The sequence below is a fragment of the Chlamydotis macqueenii genome, chromosome 10 (genome assembly GCF_036417535.1).
Source record: "Chlamydotis macqueenii isolate bChlMac1 chromosome 10, bChlMac1.mat, whole genome shotgun sequence".
Classification (NCBI taxonomy): Eukaryota; Metazoa; Chordata; class Aves; order Otidiformes; family Otididae; genus Chlamydotis; species Chlamydotis macqueenii.
The window spans coordinates 4517198-4532744 of record NC_141565.1 but is presented as its reverse complement, the minus strand read 5'-3'; the positions used below and the strand labels follow the sequence as shown (position 1 = coordinate 4532744).

The 15547-nt window shown below is 70.6% G+C and overlaps 4 protein-coding genes across 5 annotated transcripts; 3 read left to right on the top strand and 1 right to left on the bottom strand.

Moving 5' to 3' along the window:
- Positions 1-617: 617 nt before the first annotated feature.
- NICN1 (nicolin 1, tubulin polyglutamylase complex subunit) lies at positions 618-4162 on the top strand. The gene is made up of 6 exons (XM_086755434.1): positions 618-804; positions 1363-1527; positions 1885-1998; positions 2176-2247; positions 3544-3648; positions 3790-4162. Exons 1-6 carry the CDS (start codon positions 634-636, stop codon positions 3829-3831), a joined length of 669 nt encoding a protein of 222 aa, XP_086611560.1. The 5' UTR covers positions 618-633; the 3' UTR covers positions 3832-4162.
- A 164-nt stretch (positions 4163-4326) lies between these two features.
- AMT (aminomethyltransferase) lies at positions 4327-6442 on the top strand. Its single transcript, XM_086755431.1, has 8 exons — positions 4327-4590; positions 4668-4748; positions 4859-4990; positions 5145-5223; positions 5401-5546; positions 5634-5814; positions 5946-6101; positions 6210-6442. Exons 1-8 carry the CDS (start codon positions 4342-4344, stop codon positions 6386-6388), a joined length of 1203 nt encoding a protein of 400 aa, XP_086611557.1. The 5' UTR covers positions 4327-4341; the 3' UTR covers positions 6389-6442.
- A 52-nt stretch (positions 6443-6494) lies between these two features.
- Positions 6495-7669, bottom strand: TCTA (T cell leukemia translocation altered). Of its 2 annotated transcripts, none has more exons than XM_086755436.1 (2): positions 7288-7669; positions 6495-6589 (listed from the first exon to the last, which is right to left on the bottom strand). In XM_086755436.1, exons 1-2 carry the CDS (start codon positions 7635-7637, stop codon positions 6547-6549), a joined length of 393 nt encoding a protein of 130 aa, XP_086611562.1. In that variant the 5' UTR covers positions 7638-7669; the 3' UTR covers positions 6495-6546. The 2 variants fall into 2 exon arrangements, with proteins under 2 accessions (XP_086611562.1, XP_086611561.1); XM_086755435.1 differs by lacking the exon at positions 6495-6589 and adding an exon at positions 6679-6767.
- Positions 7670-8066: 397 nt separating this feature from the next.
- UBA7 (ubiquitin like modifier activating enzyme 7) lies at positions 8067-15499 on the top strand. The gene is made up of 24 exons (XM_086755667.1): positions 8067-8110; positions 8190-8358; positions 8872-9006; positions 9076-9182; positions 9258-9348; positions 9433-9574; positions 9681-9778; positions 9897-10043; positions 10118-10276; positions 10457-10564; positions 10638-10718; positions 10807-10962; positions 11046-11211; positions 11288-11484; positions 11686-11750; positions 11870-12053; positions 12169-12243; positions 12336-12522; positions 12704-12813; positions 12912-12998; positions 13081-13272; positions 14766-14858; positions 14940-15040; positions 15318-15499. Exons 1-24 carry the CDS (start codon positions 8070-8072, stop codon positions 15436-15438), a joined length of 3012 nt encoding a protein of 1003 aa, XP_086611793.1. The 5' UTR covers positions 8067-8069; the 3' UTR covers positions 15439-15499.
- The last annotated feature ends 48 nt before the right edge of the window (positions 15500-15547 follow it).

The window sequence follows — 15547 nt, the reverse complement described above, 5'->3', positions numbered from 1 at the left end:
TGTTTTATTAAAAAAAAAAAAGACTTACAAACCGGTGTCCCGCTGCCAGCCGTTTGTGCGAGCTAAGCGCCCTTTCCCGGCTGCCGGGACCCCCGCCCCGCTCGGGCGGCCCCCGGCGCTCCTGCCCCCTCGCCTGCCTCTCCCTTCACTCTACGCTGCTGTTTTTCGCGCTGAAACCATTTTACGCATGGGTTTGTGTTGTGTGTGTGTCCCCCCCGCCCCGGGCGTTCTTTCGGGGTGCGCTGGGGAGGAGAACGGCCCCCTGTGCGGTTTTGGGGGGTCCCAGGTCCTCAGGGGGCGGCGAGCGGCCGGGAGGGGGGGGGGGGGGCGAGGGGCCCGGGCGGGTGGCGGGGGCTCGCCTCACGCTCTGATTTCTTGTGTAAAGAAGCCGTTCGGAGTCAATAAACCGTGTGTTTTACTACAGCCCTGCCTCTGCCGCCGCCGCCGCCGCCGCCGCCGCCGCCGCGACCTGGCCGGGCCGGGCCGGGCGGGCTCGGGGGAGGCCCCGCTGTGAGGCGGCGGGAGCGCGGCGCCCCCTGGCGGCGGAAGAGGGGTTCTCGCTTCCGGTCGGCGCCCCCCGCTGACGCCGTGGCGCGCGGCCCCGCCCGGGAGGGGCGGCCGCGCTGCGCCGCCATGTCGGGAGCGGCGGGGCCGGGGCCGGGGCCGGGGCTGGGGTCGGGGCGTTCCCCGCTGCCCTGCGCCCCCCGCCCCGCCGCCGCGCTCCAGCTAGGCGGGGGTGCCGAGCCGGCGCGGCCCGGCGTCGCCGTTATCGACCTTCGCTTCCCTCGCGGTGCCGCCGCCGACGTGAGTGCGGCCCGGGGCGGTGCCGGTGTGGGGAGCGGGGGGCGCCGGGGGTCGTGCCGGGGTATTGCCGGGGGGCGGTACCGGTGTTCGGAGGGATGCTGGGGGCGGTCCGGTCCCGGTATGGGCGGGGGGCTGGGTGCTGGTACTGGTACCGGTACCAGTATCACAATGAGAGTGGGGGGATGACAAAGCCGGTACTGGTATGGGGAGGGGGTTACCGGTGCCAGTACTGGTATGGGGAGGGGGATACTGGTGCCAGTACCGGTAGAGTGGGAGGGGGATGCTGGTGCCGGTACCAGTAGAGGGGATGAAGGATGCTGGTGCCGGTACCGGTACCGGTATGGGGAGGGGAATCTGGTACCGGTATGGGGAGGGGGATGCTGTTGCCTGTACTGGTACGGGGAGGGGGATACTGGTGCCAGTACTGGTATGGGGAGGGGGCTACTGGTCCTGGTGCCAGTACAGGAGAAGGGTGCTGGTGCTGGTACCAGTACGGGAGGGGGTTGCCGGTACCGGTAGGGGGGGCGAGGCGCAGGGGCTGAGGCCGCCGTCCCGCAGGTGCAGGAGATCGTCTTCAGGAACTTCTACACGGCCTTCCTGAGCGTGCGGGTGCAGCGCCCCGGCTCGCGCCGCTGGGTCACCTGCCTGCGGGACCACTGCCTGATGCCCTGCCCGCACACCGAGGAGGGCTCCCAGGACTACTTCTCCCTCCGCCGACACCAGGTCTGCGCGGCCGGGGCCTCACCCGCACCCTGGGGGCTCTCACCCCTCTCTGCCCGTGTCCCGGGATGGCTCTGGGTCCCTGGGGCCCTGTGCTGATGCCCTGCGATGCCTCTCCCACCCCTGCCAGCCCTTCTCGGCAGCGAGGGTCCCTGTGCTGCTCCTGCCCGTGCCCCGCTCTGCCCAGACAGCTGCCACGAGGTGACATTTCCCTCAGACTCCTTCCATTGGGGGTGGGTTGGGGTTTGGTTTTTTGTTTTTTTTTCTTTTTGGATCAAATCCCAAAAGCACGCCCCGCAGCAGCGCCAGCCCCGGCTGTACCCCCAGCGGTGACGGCTGCCCCCGTCCTTGCCCCGGCAGATGCTGTGTGACGTGGACCAGGTGACGGCGATGCGGTTCATCCTGAGGCAGCCCTCCCCGGTCTGGCTCCACTTCACCATCGAGGAGCTGCAGGTTTTTCCCCCCGGACAGAAGGTGAGCAGGTGCTGGTGCTGCGCTGCCCTCCCGGGACAGGCCACCGTCCCCAGCCCTGCGCCTGGCATTGCTCCCCGCAGCTCCGGGAGCTCCAGGCACCTTCCAGGGGACACAGGTGTGAGGGGTGGAGATGGGACTGGGGACACCCCTCCTTGTGACCCTCTGGATCTGTTTCAGAGCCCCCAGAAGGATTTTCCTTCCTGGCTCTCCCAGCTGACCCCTCCGGAGCAGCCAGCCAGCCTGCACGGGGTGAGTGATCCCGCTGAGGTACTGAGGGGAAGAAGGGACCTGTGGGGGGTGCCGGCTGCGGGCACAAACGTCCCTTGTGGGGCTGCCGGCCCCATCCCCACCCCGTTGGCCCTAGGCCCTGACCAGGAACAGCTGTGGAGCCCCAAAATGCCCGGCCTTGCGCCGAAAGGAGTTTGCAGCGTTCTCCACGGGGATGTGTGATTTGAGGTGACACCTACATCTACCTGCCCTTTGCTCTGGGGACAGGAACGTCCCTGTGGGAGCGGTGGGTGCGCAGCATCGCTCGGCTGGTGGGTGGGACGCGTGGGGACGGGGTGGCCTGGCTTCGCAGAGGGTGTGCCCCGGGACCGTGGTACCCAGCCGCTTGCGGCACGCAGACATGGGGGAGGTCACCGGCACATGTTTGTGAGCTGCACCTGCCCGGCTGGCGGCCTCCAGTGAGCAAAGTCCGGGCAGGGGCGGGCAGCTGGCTCGCCCACGAAAACCTGCTGAATCAGGTTCCTGTAGGAGCAGGGCTGTGCCAGGAGCAGGGCTTTTGTACCGCCGGGCTTTGATGCTACGGAGCTTACGCCGCGGCGGCGGCAAGGCTTCTGCCGGCCCGGGCAGATTCGTGAGCTCTGGTCCTCGCCCAGGCACCCGACACACTGAGGACACTCCAGTCCCTTGCTGACCGCTTGGATCACAGCCCCCTCGGCAAGGGGTGGTCTGGGGGTGATGCTGGGGGTTGCTCCAGGCTTGGCTGTTCCCAGCGTCACCACGAGGCACCCGCCAGCGGCCCCAGCGCCACGGGCAGGGCTGGGAAGGGGAGAAGCGGCGCAAAGCTTTGCCCCAGCCTGGAGAGCTGCTGCTGAGCCCCGCGAGTCCCGTGGGGCTAAAGGTCCCAGGGGGAACCAGCGCCTGCGGCGGGGTTTCTGTCACCAGGCCTGGGGAGCGCCGCGGACGGGAGGCTGTTGGGAAACTCTGGACTGCGCGATTAGGTTTTTAATCATTAGCCAGCGCTCTCTCTGCTTTGCGTCCTCGCCCTGGGTGCCTGCCAGCAGAGACGGGCTGGCAGCACCGCAGCCCCGGGGCTCAGGGTCACCTGTTTCCCCAGCTGCCTGTTTTCCTGGAGCGGGGCCCTGCTCGCCCCGCGTTGGGGAAACCACCGGCAGCTCAGGAGCACGGGCACCGTTGTGATAGTCCCCGGCTCTCTGTGGGGCACAAGCTGTCCAGCCCCACCGCTGCCTGAACCCGGGGGTGATCCACCCCATCCAGGCCATTCCCACTCTCCGCAGCATCATCCCCAATTCTTTCCAGGAGCTCCCCGACCCAGAGAAGGTGTCGACGGAGGTCCAGCAAATGTGGGTGCTGACGGAGGTGATCCGGGCTCGCCAGGCAGCTGCCCGCATCGGGCGCTTCGACGTGAGTCCCGCCGCCATCGCTGGAGGAGCCCTCCTGGAGGGGCTGCTCCCGGTGGGATGGGGTGGGGATTTGGGGTGGGGTGCGATGGAGCCAGAGGGGACAAGGTGTTGCGCAGGGACCGATGGTTGCTCTCTTTTCCAGGTGGACGGCTGCTATGACATCAACCTGCTGTCCTACACCTGAGCCCTGCGGGTGCTGCCCAGAGGGAGCTGGCTCCTCCGCGCACCCAGGGCCGAACAGACTCTGCCCCGGGGGGTTCCTGGCCCTCCCTGCGCCCCTTCCCCAACTCCTCCTGCGCTGGCTGGCGGCGGTGGGCAGCGCTGCTGCCCCTGGAGCCCCCCACCCGTGAACCTCTGCCACCCCGGTGCCCTCCAGCTGCCGTGACTGCCCTGGGGACAGGGCTCCCGCAGACACGGGGGTGCTGGGGCCGGCGCCCACTGCACTGGGGGGGGGAGCCGGGGGGGCGGCATGGGGACCCTCGGTCACGACTAAAAGCTGCTACGTTGGTCCCGCCTGTGCCTGCCTGTCCTTTGTTGCGGGGGAGGGGGGGGGTGGCACCCCAGCGTGTCCCCCCCTCGGGGGCCGGCGGCGGGGGAGGCGGTGCCGGTGTGCGGGGCGGAGCGGGGGCCGGGCGGACTCCATGTCCCAAGCGCCCCGGGGCCCGGGCCGTGCGGTGGCGGGGAGGGAGGGAGGATGCTGCGGGTAGGCTGCCGCGCCGCGCTGCCCCGCCGCTCCCCGCGCCCCGCGCCGCTGTGCGGGACCGGGGGGGCGGAGGGGGGGTTGAAGCGGACGCCGCTGGACGCCCTGCACCGGTCGCGGGGGGGGCGGATGGTGCCTTTCGCCGGCTGGAGCCTCCCGCTGCACTACGAGCAGGGTCACCTCCGCTCCCACCTGCACACCCGCCGCTCCTGCTCACTCTTCGACGTCTCCCACATGCTGCAGGTAGCCGGGGAGGGGCGGGGGGGGGGACACACTGAGGGAGGGGGGGACACCCCAAACCGCCTCACACCCCCTTCCAGACACGAGTGTACGGCCGGGACCGCGTCAAGTTCATGGAGAGCTTGGTGGTGGGGGACATTGCCGAGCTGAAGCCGGGACAGGTACGTGCACAGGGTGTCTGGTGAGGTCAGGGGGACGCCCCGAGTGCGTGGGGGGTCTGGGGGTGGGACACGGGGACCCCGCCGACGCTCCCGAGGGTTGCGTCCCGCAGGGCACCCTGACGCTGCTGACCAACGAGCGGGGCGGCATCGTGGATGACCTCATCGTCACCAACACGTGGGAAGATCACCTCTACGTGGTGTCCAACGCCAGCTGTGCTGACAAGGACTTGGCCATCATGAGGGTACGGGGCTGCCCAAAGCGGGGATGGCAGGGAATGAGGGCCCCCCCCACCTTTTTGGCGACGTCCACAGCTGTGGGGGTCAACGTGGCCATGGCCACGTGCGGGGCTGGCACCGGCTCAGCCCCTGTGCTAGCGGCCGCTGTCACCCGGGCAGGGCAGAGCGGCAGAGCTGCGGGCTGCTGGCAGTGACGTCCAGCTGGAGGTGTCGGACAACGCGCTGCTGGCTCTGCAAGGTAGCAGGGGCCCCAGGTGGGCTGGCCCCGAGCATCGCTGCACGGGGGCGTCTCGCCCTCAGCGCGCACCGGACCGCGCCCTCCCCCGGGTCCTTGCCCAACCGATGTCCATGCCCTCCCTGCGTCCCCCCTGCCTCCCCAGACGCTGCCGTCCCCCAGAGCCGCCTGCCTCCCCAGGTCCCTCCATGGCGCGGGTGCTGCAGGCGGGGCTGTCAGATGACCTGGCCAAGCTCTCCTTCATGAACAGCGTCATCACCACGGTCTTCAGCGTGCCGGGCTGCCGGGTGACGCGCTGCGGCTACACCGGTGAGGACGGCGTGGAGGTAGGCGTCCCAGGAACCGCACCAGCACCCCCACCCCACCGCGGTACCAAGGGTAACGCCGTGCCCCCTGCCCCTGTCCCCCCACAGATCTCGGTGCCCGCGGGGCGGGCGGTGGAGCTGGCCGAGCGGCTGCTGGGTGTCCCCGAAGTGTGGCCAGCGGGGCTGGCGGCCAGGGACAGCCTGCGCCTGGAGGCCGGGCTCTGCCTCTACGGCAACGACATCGACGAGACCACCACGCCCGCCGAGGCTGGGCTGCTGTGGACCCTGGGTAGGTCGGGCCCGCATCTGCCTCGACCCCCTCCTCGGGACAGGCAGAGGGGAGAGGCATCCCCACGTCCCCAGCGGGGCACCCGGGGACCAGGCAGGCATTGCCGACCCTTGCCCGTCTCTGTCCCGCAGGGAAACGCCGGCGCGCGGCCATGGACTTCCCCGGCGCGGCCATCATCATGGCGCAAGTGAAAGAGAAGCCGAAGCGCAAGCGCGTGGGGCTGACATCAGAGGGACCCCCCATCCGGCCCCACATGGCCATCCTGGGCCCCGAGGGCACGCCTGTGGGTAGGTGGGGCGGCGGGGCTGGCGTGGGCGCGGCCCTGAGCTGCGCCCATGGCAGGGGAGGGGGCTGGGGCTGCCGGCCCCCGCTCACCTCTGTCCCCACGTCCCCAGGCACGGTGACCAGCGGCTGCCCCTCGCCCTCCCTGGGCAAGAACATCGCCATGGGCTTTGTGGCGGCGGCGCACAGCCGGGCCGGCACCGCGCTCACCGTCGAGGTGCGAAGGAAGCAGCAGCAGGCCCTGGTCACCAAGATGCCCTTCGTGCCCACCCACTACTACATGGCCAAGTGAGGCCAGCGCCCGCCACGGGCCCCCCCGGCCCAAATAAAGTCCCCTGCCTCACTCTCCCGGCCTCCTCTGCGGTGCCGCGGCGGGTGCCAAGGCAGGGGGCAGCGGGTGGGGCACAGTGCTTTAATGGTGCAGGCAGCGCCCACTGGTCCCGGCGCTCCTCACTCCCGGTGCGTCTTTGCCGGTTCCGCTGCCGAGCCCTCCCTGCAAGAGATGGGCAGTGTGAACGGGGCTGGGGGGGCGCCCCGGCACGGGGGGGAGGGCGGTGCTGGGATTGCACTTACTGGGGTGTCACTGGCCTGGGGGCAGATGGGAGGGCGCTCACTGGGGCTTACTGGTTTGGAGGTGTAGCTGGGGAGGATGCTCTCTGGGCTGTACTGGTCTGGGGTTGGAACCAGGCGGATGCTTACTGGGGTGCACTGGTTTGGGGGGGGCACTCACGGTGGTGGACTGGTTTAGGGGCAGATGGGAGAGCGCTCACTGGGGTGCATTGGTTTGGGGGTGCAGCTTGGGGGGTGCTGGATGGGGCGCATTGGGCAGGGGAGGCACTCACTGGGGTGCACTGGTTTGGGGGCAGCTGGGAGGGCACTCACTGGGATGTGCTGGTCCAGGGATGTAGCTGAGGGGCACTCACTGGGGTGCACTGGTTCGGGATTGCAGCTGGGGGGGTGCTGAATGGGGTGCACTGGTTTGGGGGTGCAGCCAGGAGGGGACTCACTGGGCCATACTGGGCCGGGGAGGGGCACTGGGCTGGGGGAGGGTGCAGCCAGGAGAATGCTCGCTGGGCCACAGTGGGCCGGCGTGGGCACCCACTGGAGCGCACCGGTTTCGGGGTGCACCCGGGAGGGCGGTGGCGGGGGGCTCGGGTGGGGGCCGGGGGCCCGGTCGCGGTGGGCACTCACCGGGGCGGGCAGGGCCGCTCGGCGGCGCCGTTGCGTCCGGCCGGGCCGGCGGGGGAGAGGGAGTGGGCGCGGGGCCGGGCGGGACCGGGGCTCAGGCCGCTGCCGGTGCCGGTGGCGGGTGCGGGGGCCCGGCGGGCGGCGGGCCCGGTCCGGTAGCAGAGCGCGGCCACCGCCCCGCCGTAGGCGCGCCAGGCCAGGCGGACTCCCAGCAGGCTGAGGCCCAGCCAGAGCAGCAGCAGCTGGCACAGCGCGGCCCGCACGTCCTGCGCCGCCCACTCGGCCGCCAGCTCCCGGCCCAGCGCGCCCAGCGCCCGCCACGGCGCCTGCCAGGCCCCCGACACCGCCGACATGGCTGCGCCGCCGCCCGGGGCTCTCGGGGCGGGCGGGGCCTCCGGGGGTTTCCGTGAGTGGGCGTGGCTTTGCGAATCTGGGCGTGGTTCGCGGGCCAGGCGGGGTCTCCGTGGTGGGCGTGGCTTTCACTTGGGTGGGCGTGGTTTACTGATGCGAGCGGCAGCTTCGGTGTGTGGGCGTGGCTTTCCCGGTATGGGCGTGGCCTCTCGGTATAGGCGTGGCTTCCTGGTGCGGGCGGGACCTCCCGATGCAGGGGATGGCTTCCCGAATGGGCGAGGTCTCTCGGGATAGGCGTGGCTTCTCTGTGTGGGCGGGGCCTCCCAATACAGGCCGTGGCTTGCCGGATGGGCGGGGCTTCACAATGTAGGCGTGGGATCCCCGAGGGTGGGCGTGGCTGAGAGGGCGTGGTTTACCCGGTGTGCGGGGCCAGCATGGCGGGCAGCAGTCAGGAGCAGCTGTATTCGCGGCAACTGTGCGTGCGGTGCCGGTACCGGTACCGGGGCGGGTGGGGGCGGGTTCCCCCCACCCCGCTGATGGCTCCTGCCCCGCAGGTACGTGCTGGGCAGCAGCGGGGCACGGCGGCTGGCCGGGGCGGCGGTGCTGGTGTCGGGGCTGCGCGGGACGGGGGCGCAGGTGGCAGCGGCGCTGGTGCTGGCAGGAACCGGACGCGTCGTCCTGCACGATCCTGGCGTCGCCTGCGTCGCTGACCGCGCCCACCAGGTACCGCAGGGACCGGGCGGGGGGCCCGGCTACTGGCACGGGTACGGGGGTGGCACTCCGTGACGGGTACGGGAACAGGCAGGGGTCTCAGTAGCAGGTATGGGTACGGATGGGGGTGCTGGTAACAGGTATGTGCATGGGCAAGGGTCCCACTAATGGACACAGGTACAGGCAGGTGTCCCCATAATGGGTACGGGTATGGGTGGGGGTCCCCACAGTGGGTATGGGTACAGATGGGGGTCCTGCTGATGGGCAGAGGTACGGACGGGAGTCCCAGTATGGGATACGGGTGTGGGTGGAGGTTATGGTAATGGGTGCAGCTGGGGGGTTCCAGTTGCAGATGTAGGTATGGGGCGGGGGGCTCCCAGTAACGGGTATGGGTCCCGGTGAGGGGTGTGGAGTGGGAGGTCCCAGGCACGGGCCCAGCCTAAGGTGCCCCTCATCATTACGGGTGGGGCCCGCGGGGTGTCCTGTGTCACGGGTACAGTCCTCAGCCGAGGCCCCACCCCGCAGTTCCTCCTGGCGGAGAGCGACATCGGCCAGAACCGCGCCGAGGCGTCCCGGCGCGCCCTGGCCCAGCTGAACCCACACGTGGCGGTGGCAGCTCACGCCGGGGAGCTGTCAGAGGCCTTCCTCGCCTCCTTCCAGGTGAGCCCGCGCCCCCAGCCCTCGGGGCCGCCCCGGGACGGCAGTGCCCGCTAACGACCCCTGGCGCAGGTGGTGGTGCTGACCGAGGCCCCGCTGGAGGAGCAGCTCCGCGTTGGGGACTTCTGCCACGCCCGGGGCGTTTGCTTCATCGTGGCTGATGCCAAGGGGCTTGCGGGGTAAGGGGTCTCTGCCGCGGGGTCCCCCCGAGGTGGCTTCTCTGGCAAAACCCCGTCATCGTCAGTGGTCCCCAGGCAGCTGTTCTGTGACTTCGGGGGGCACTTTGTCGTTGAGGACCCGGCGGAAGGGGATCCGGCACGCGCCGCCGTGCAGCACATCTCCCAGGTAGGAGGGCAACCTCGGCGAGCTTCTCTGAAATGCCGCTGCCTCCTCCGGTGGCTTCCCCACCCTGGCATCCCTTCTCCTCAGGGCAACCCGGGCGTGGTGATGTGCACGGGGGCAGAGGACAGCGGCGGCCACCCCTTCTGCGACGGTGACCTGGTGATGTTTTCCAGCGTGGAGGGGATGACAGAGCTGAACGATCGGGAGCCCGTCCCCGTGCGCGTGCTGGGTGAGGCACCCAGGGGTGGGGGGGTCCCGGCTGCCCCGGCCCAGGGTCGGGGTGCTCGGCTGGTCCTTGGCACGGAGTGTGACATCTGTCCCCGTCTCGTCCCCAGACGCCTTTAGGCTGGAGATCGGCAACACCAGCTCCTTTTCGCCCTACCGCCGTGGGGGCCTGGTCTCGCAGGTTCGGATGCCCCAGGTGCACTCCCACGTAAGTCCCTCCTTGGCCCCGCGATGCTGCCACCCAGGCTGGGGCACCACGGGGCCGTGCCGCGCCGTGCCCCAGCCCCGGGGAAGCGCGTGCCCCATCCCTGACGCCGTGCCGGCAGAAGCCCATGCGCTGGGCACTGGCAGAGCCCAAGATCCGGGTGGCGAATCCCGAGGAGCTGCCACGCAGCCGCAGCCTGCACGCCGCCTTCCAGGCCCTGCACGCTTTCCGCCGTGAGCAGGGACGCCTGCCCCGGCCCAGGGTGTCGGTGAGTCCCCGTCCCGGCCCCCTCTGCCCCACCTCCACCCTCTCCAGGGCTGCCCTCACCCCTCTGCCCTTCAGGCGGACGCCGAGCGGGTGCTGGAGCTGGCGCGGAACCTGGGGGTGCAGCAGGGTCCCCTGGAGGAGGACGTCGTGCGAGCCTTCGCCAGCGTCAGCGCGGGGGACCTGTGCCCCATGGCTGCTGTTGTCGGGGCCATGGCGGCCCAGGAGGTGCTGAAGGTGAGCAGGGTGGGGGTCCCGGGCCCTGGGGTCCCGCTGGTGGTGCTCGGCACGCTCGCCCAGTAGTGTTTGGTGATGGCGAGAGGGCACCTGCTGCCTCCCTTGGGACGCTGGGCTGGAGTGGGGTACGGGGGGCGGACCCCGCTGGTGGCAGAGCCGACGGGGCCCCGTTTGCTGCAGGCCATCACCGGGAAGTTCCTGCCCCTGGACCAGTGGTTGTACTTCGATGCCCTGGAGTGCCTGGCGCTGGAGGGGGCCGCGCGGCTGACGGAGGAGGACTGCGCCCCGGTGAGAGCGCGTGCCCAGCCCCTGCCGCGTGCTGCCGCCACCTGTGCTCACGCAGCTCCTCTGTCCTGGGCAGAGAGGCTCTCGCTACGATGGCCAGATCGCCGTCTTCGGGGCCACCTTCCAGGAGCAGCTGGGCCGCCAGAAATACTTCCTGGTGAGCCGGGGCGGTTGCCGCGGTGCTGGGAGAGGCCGCGGCGCAGCTGATCGGCGCGCAGGGAGCTGCAGCGGCTCTGTCCCGGCAGGTGGGAGCCGGCGCCATCGGCTGCGAGCTGCTGAAAAACTTTGCCATGATGGGGCTGGCGGCGGGGCCGGGCGGGGAGCTCACTGTCACCGACATGGACACCGTCGCCCTCTCCAACCTCCATCGGCAGCTCCTCTACCGCTCAGCAGATGTGTCGGTGAGGGGCCGCGAGAGCTCCCCCCGCAAAGGGGGTCCCCAGGGCCATGGGGGACCTGCCCACCCCCTCTCTTCCCCCGGCAGAAGCCGAAGTCGGCGGTGGCGGCGGCAGCCGTGCAGCGCATGAACCCTGACATCAGGGTGAGGGCTCACCAGAACCAGGTGGGACCTGCCACTGAGCTGCTCTACGGGGACAACTTCTTCCAGCGCCTGGATGGTGTTGTCAGCGCCCTGGACACGCTGGAGGCCCGTGAGTGCCAGGGAGGTGAACAGTGCTGAGCCCCCGGCCGTGCCCCCCGGCCTCCCGGCGCCCCTGCTCCCCGCAGGCGCCTACTTGGAGAGCTGCTGCCAGCGCTGCCTCACGCCGCTGCTGGACTCTGGCACGGAGGGGCTGCGGGGGAACGTGCTGGTCATGGTGCCCTCCGTCACCACACTGCTGGGGCCGGCCAGCGCCCCCGAGGATGGCACCTTCCCACTCTGCACACTTCGGTACTTCCCCAGCACCATCCAGCACACGCTGCAGGTAGGCTGTGCCGCACCGGCCCCGGCACGTGGCGAGGAAACCCTGGCGCTTTGGTCTTCCTTTCCCGTTTCCCGCTCCGGCTGCTCCCGTTTTTCCAGCCTGACATGGCCTCTCCCTCCCCCTGGGCTTGGGCTGGGGGTCCCGGAGGGGCACAAGGGTATGGGGAGACCCCGGTGCTCAACCCCTGCTCCCCCTCCACAGTGGGCCCGCGATGAATTTGAGGAGCTCTTCCAGCTGCCAGCGGAGCACGTCAACCACTTCATGGAGTGAGTGGGGCTGGGGATGCTGCCCGCCGCCGCTGGGGATGGGGAGAGGGGGGAACAGACGGCCGCATCGTGCCGCCGGATTGCTCCCAGGCCAACGGCGGCGGTGCCTGGTTTCGCAGAGACCCAGCTTTCCCGGAGCAGCTGCCGGCAGGGAAGGCCCTGGAGGTCCTGGAGCGAGTGCGGAGCAGCCTGCGGGAGTGGCCACGGGACTGGCGGGACTGCGTGCGCTGGGCCCGGCGGCACTGGCAGAGCCGCTACCACGATGCCATCGCCCAGCTGCTGCACGCCTTCCCCCCGGAGCACGTGAGCGCGGCACCCGTGGGGCTGGCACCCCACGCACCTCCTCCCCTCCACCCGTTGCCCCGCTGCAGCCATGGTGATGGCGTCCCCGGGCCTGACTCCGCTCTCCCTGTTTCAGGAAATCAGCCCGGGTGTCCCGTTCTGGTCAGGGGACAGGAGCTGCCCCCATCCACTGACGTTTGACCCTGAAAATGTGAGAGACATGGGGTCCCCCCACCAGGGACGGTGCTGAGGGTGCAATGGATGCCGGAGGGTGGCCGTGCTCCACCTGGACGTCCCCCGCAGGACACCCACCTGGGGTACATCCTGGCTGCCGCCCACCTCTTCGCCCAAATGCACAAGGTGCCACTGTGCAGCGACCGGGCGGCCGCCCAGACCATCCTCCGCGGCCTGGTCCTGCCGCCCTTCACGCCCCAGGAGGGGCTCCAGATCCCCCTCACCGAGGAGCAGGAGGAGGCACAGATGCCTGCGGGTGAGGGTCCCTGCGTCCTCCCCCGGGCTATGTCCCTGGGTCCCAGGTCCGGCCTGGTGGCAGCGGGGCTGCGGTGCTGCTCGTCCCTGCTCCGGTACCCAGGAGAACTCGGACCGAGACGGGGGGCACTGTGCTGTGGCATGGGGCAGGGGTGCCACCCCGGGGGTCCCTGTGTCCCCAGATGGCGGGCGGCTGGCGGAGCTCACCCAGGACCTGGCACAGCGGAGACGGGAGCTGGTAGAGGGCGAGGAGGGGCGTGTGCTGCTGATGGAGCCCATCCACTTCGAGAAGGTACCCGCTCAGCTTGGGGGGGGGATTGGTGGCTGCTAGTCCCCGCGGGACACCAGTGTCCCCATGAGGTGCTGATATCCCCACGCCCTTCCCCACAGGACGACGACATCCACGTGGACTTCATCACGGCGGCGTCTAACCTGCGGGCGGAGAACTACGGCATCCCCCCTGCCGACTGGCTGACGGTGAGTGGGGGCAGCTCGTGGGGTGGTGGAGGGGGTCCCCGTCCCACGCCGGGCAGCCGGTGACACCCCTCCTGTTCTCAAGAGCAAGCGGATCGCCGGGCGCATCATGCCCGCCATCATCACCACCACGGCGGCCGTGGCGGGGCTGGCCTGCCTGGAGGTCTACAAACTGGCGTGGGGGTGCCGGGACCCCAGCTGCTACCGCAAAACCAACCTCTGCCTGTCTGACTGCCTGCTGCTCCGCATCCGGACCCTGCCGCCCCCCACCTACCGGGTAGGACCCTCTCCCCTGGTGCGGGCGGGGGACGCGGGGGGCCGGACGCGTGCCACCAGGCAGCGAGGAACCAGCTCCTTCCTGCGGCCGCCTCCTTGGCACCCATCCGCCGCCATCCCGCACGTGGCGGCTTCGGGATGCTGTGGGGCGCCTGCAGGGCTCAGGCAGCCCCACCGCCCCACAGCGGGCCCCGCGGCCAAGGGGCGAGGGGGGTGGGCCGCGCCGGCCGCCGCACACATCTGGCTTATGGAAACCAGCTGCAGCAGCCGGCGAGCAGCTGGCACCGGGCCGGGAAGGGCTGCCCGGGGGGAGCGGGGCCGGGGGTCCCGGAGGCGGGGGGCCAGGCCGCAGCCGCTCTGCCGGAGAGGGAGAGCGGGGGCGGGGGCAGGCCCAGATTGGGACCGTCTGGGCGATAGAGGCCCCTTTGTCTGGGGGTTTATGGCGTGCGAGGCAGCCCTTCCGGTGCGGCAGGAAGCGCCGATTGGAACCAGATTGGCCCGAGGGGCCCAGGGCCGGGGGCAGGAAGAGGGGGAGGGAAGCGTCTCCATCGCCTCACGCCGGCTCCGGCACCGCTTCGGGCTGCCCGGCCGCCCCACGCCCGCCTCATGCCCCGCGGGTTGCCCAGCCCTGCACCGTCCCGGCCGCGGTGCCCTCAAGTTGACGCCATCCTTAGGTGGAGGATGCTGCTGGCCGTGCCCTCGCGTCCCCGCAGCAGCGCGTGGCACCCCGGCGTCCCGCAGCGAGGACGCCCGACGCCACATTTCGTGCCCAGCCCCTTGCCTGGGCCCGCTTGGCGTGACCTGCCGTCCCACTGGGGCCTGGGGAGCCCACCTCCGGGGGCTGCCTCGCCCAGAAAGACGCACTTTCCCGTGGCGCTGGGCCGGGCAGCGGCGTTCCCTCTGCGCCAGGCAGCGGCCGCCCCGGTGAGGATGGGGTTAAGCCCTTTCCACCCCAGTGGGATAAGCAGAAGGCAGGAGGTGAGAAGGCGGCAGAAGGCAGGAGGGCCAGGTGCGAACCCACCCTTTCCTGAGCCGGGGCCAGCACCAGCCCGGTGCTGCCTGCGGCGAGGGCAGATGGCAGGGCAGCCGTGCCAGCCAGCGCGGGGTTGTGTCCAGCGCTTGGCCCCTGCAAGGTCGGCGCCTTGCTGGCCCCCCTCAGGCTGGAACCGGGGTCGGGGGGCCAGGGGTGTGAGAAGAGGCGATTGTGCAAGGCTGGGCAGAGCTTCAATGGTCCCTTTGTGCGCTGGGGCTAGGGGCAGCGATGACCCCACGACAGCCCCGCTCCCTGCAGTGCCGGGGGGACAGCTGTGCTCCCCAGTGCCCCCGGACCCCCATGGTGCCCCCGTCCCACTGCCCCCCAGTCCGGTTCCCTTTGCTGTACCCCAGCCCTCATGCCCCGGCGGTCCCTGCCCCGGCGGTCCCTGCCCCGTGGGGTCGAGCAGCCGGGGTGCAGGGTGCGGGTGCCGAGCGGCCACCCCGCGCTCGCTCTTTCAGTACGGCGGGCGGGAGTGGAGCTGCTGGGACCGGCTGGAGATGCAGGCAGACGGGCAGGAGGTGACGGTGCAGGCGGTGCTGGACTGGCTGCAGGTGAGCCCGGCGGCGGGCGCAGCGCCTGGGGCTGTCACCCCGAGGGGCATGGGGATGGATCCTGACACCCGCCTCTCGCAGCGGACACAGGGCTGGACTGTGACCATGCTGCTGCACGGCCACACCGTGGTCTACGATGGGGAGGAGGACGCAGAGACGCGGGCCAGGCAGCGGGCGCAGAGGTAGGGCTCTGGCTGCGGGGCCCGATCCTGCCAGATCTGCTGCCAGACCCCCTCTCCCTCCATCCTGAGCTGCTCCAGCTGCAGCTCCCAGCCGGCTGCTGGATAAACATCCTGCCGGCAGCGCTTCCCGTGGCGGGACCCCTGCCCGGCCCCTCGCTGCTGGCCCCTGCGTCCCCCACCTCAGCCTGGCTGGGCGCCCTTAGGGCCCCCCTGGGGCACCCGGCCAGGCTGGAGGGGGACAAGCCAGCATCCCCAAAACCCCTTTTCCCTGCCGCAGGTTATCGGAGAACCTAGAGGATGCCAGGGAGCCGCGGCAGCTGGTGCTGTACTATGTCTGCGAGGGAGAGGATGCTGAGGCTGAAGATGCTCGTCCCCCTCTCCTCTGCTCCCTACCCTGAGCGGGGGGCTGGCACCCCCCACCCCATCCCTGCGCAATAAAAGCTGCAGGATGAAGTTTGGCCTGTTGGCTCCTCATCTCAAAAAGCCCCTACCCCGAGTCGGGGCGCA

Excerpts from the sequence above, each read along its gene's own strand:
- TCTA (XM_086755435.1), bottom strand. The coding sequence starts at position 7,637 with ATGTCGGCGGTGTCGGGGGCCTGGCAGGCGCCGTGGCGGGCGCTGGGC. Across the intron at positions 6,768-7,287 it reads GAGCGGCCCTGCCCGCCCCG|ACCAGTACAGCCCAGAGAGC; the intron begins GTGAGTGCCCAC and ends TTCCAACCCCAG.
- NICN1 (XM_086755434.1), top strand. The coding sequence starts at position 634 with ATGTCGGGAGCGGCGGGGCCGGGGCCGGGGCCGGGGCTGGGGTCGGGG. Across the intron at positions 805-1,362 it reads CTCGCGGTGCCGCCGCCGAC|GTGCAGGAGATCGTCTTCAG; the intron begins GTGAGTGCGGCC and ends GCCGTCCCGCAG. Across the intron at positions 1,999-2,175 it reads TTTTTCCCCCCGGACAGAAG|AGCCCCCAGAAGGATTTTCC; the intron begins GTGAGCAGGTGC and ends GATCTGTTTCAG.
- UBA7 (XM_086755667.1), top strand. The coding sequence starts at position 8,070 with ATGGCGGGCAGCAGTCAGGAGCAGCTGTATTCGCGGCAACT. Across the intron at positions 9,575-9,680 it reads CGTCCCCGTGCGCGTGCTGG|ACGCCTTTAGGCTGGAGATC; the intron begins GTGAGGCACCCA and ends TCTCGTCCCCAG. Across the intron at positions 12,054-12,168 it reads ACGCCTTCCCCCCGGAGCAC|GAAATCAGCCCGGGTGTCCC; the intron begins GTGAGCGCGGCA and ends TCCCTGTTTCAG.
- AMT (XM_086755431.1), top strand. The coding sequence starts at position 4,342 with ATGCTGCGGGTAGGCTGCCGCGCCGCGCTGCCCCGCCGCTCCCCGCGC. Across the intron at positions 4,749-4,858 it reads CCGAGCTGAAGCCGGGACAG|GGCACCCTGACGCTGCTGAC; the intron begins GTACGTGCACAG and ends TGCGTCCCGCAG. Across the intron at positions 4,991-5,144 it reads AGGACTTGGCCATCATGAGG|GGCAGAGCGGCAGAGCTGCG; the intron begins GTACGGGGCTGC and ends TCACCCGGGCAG.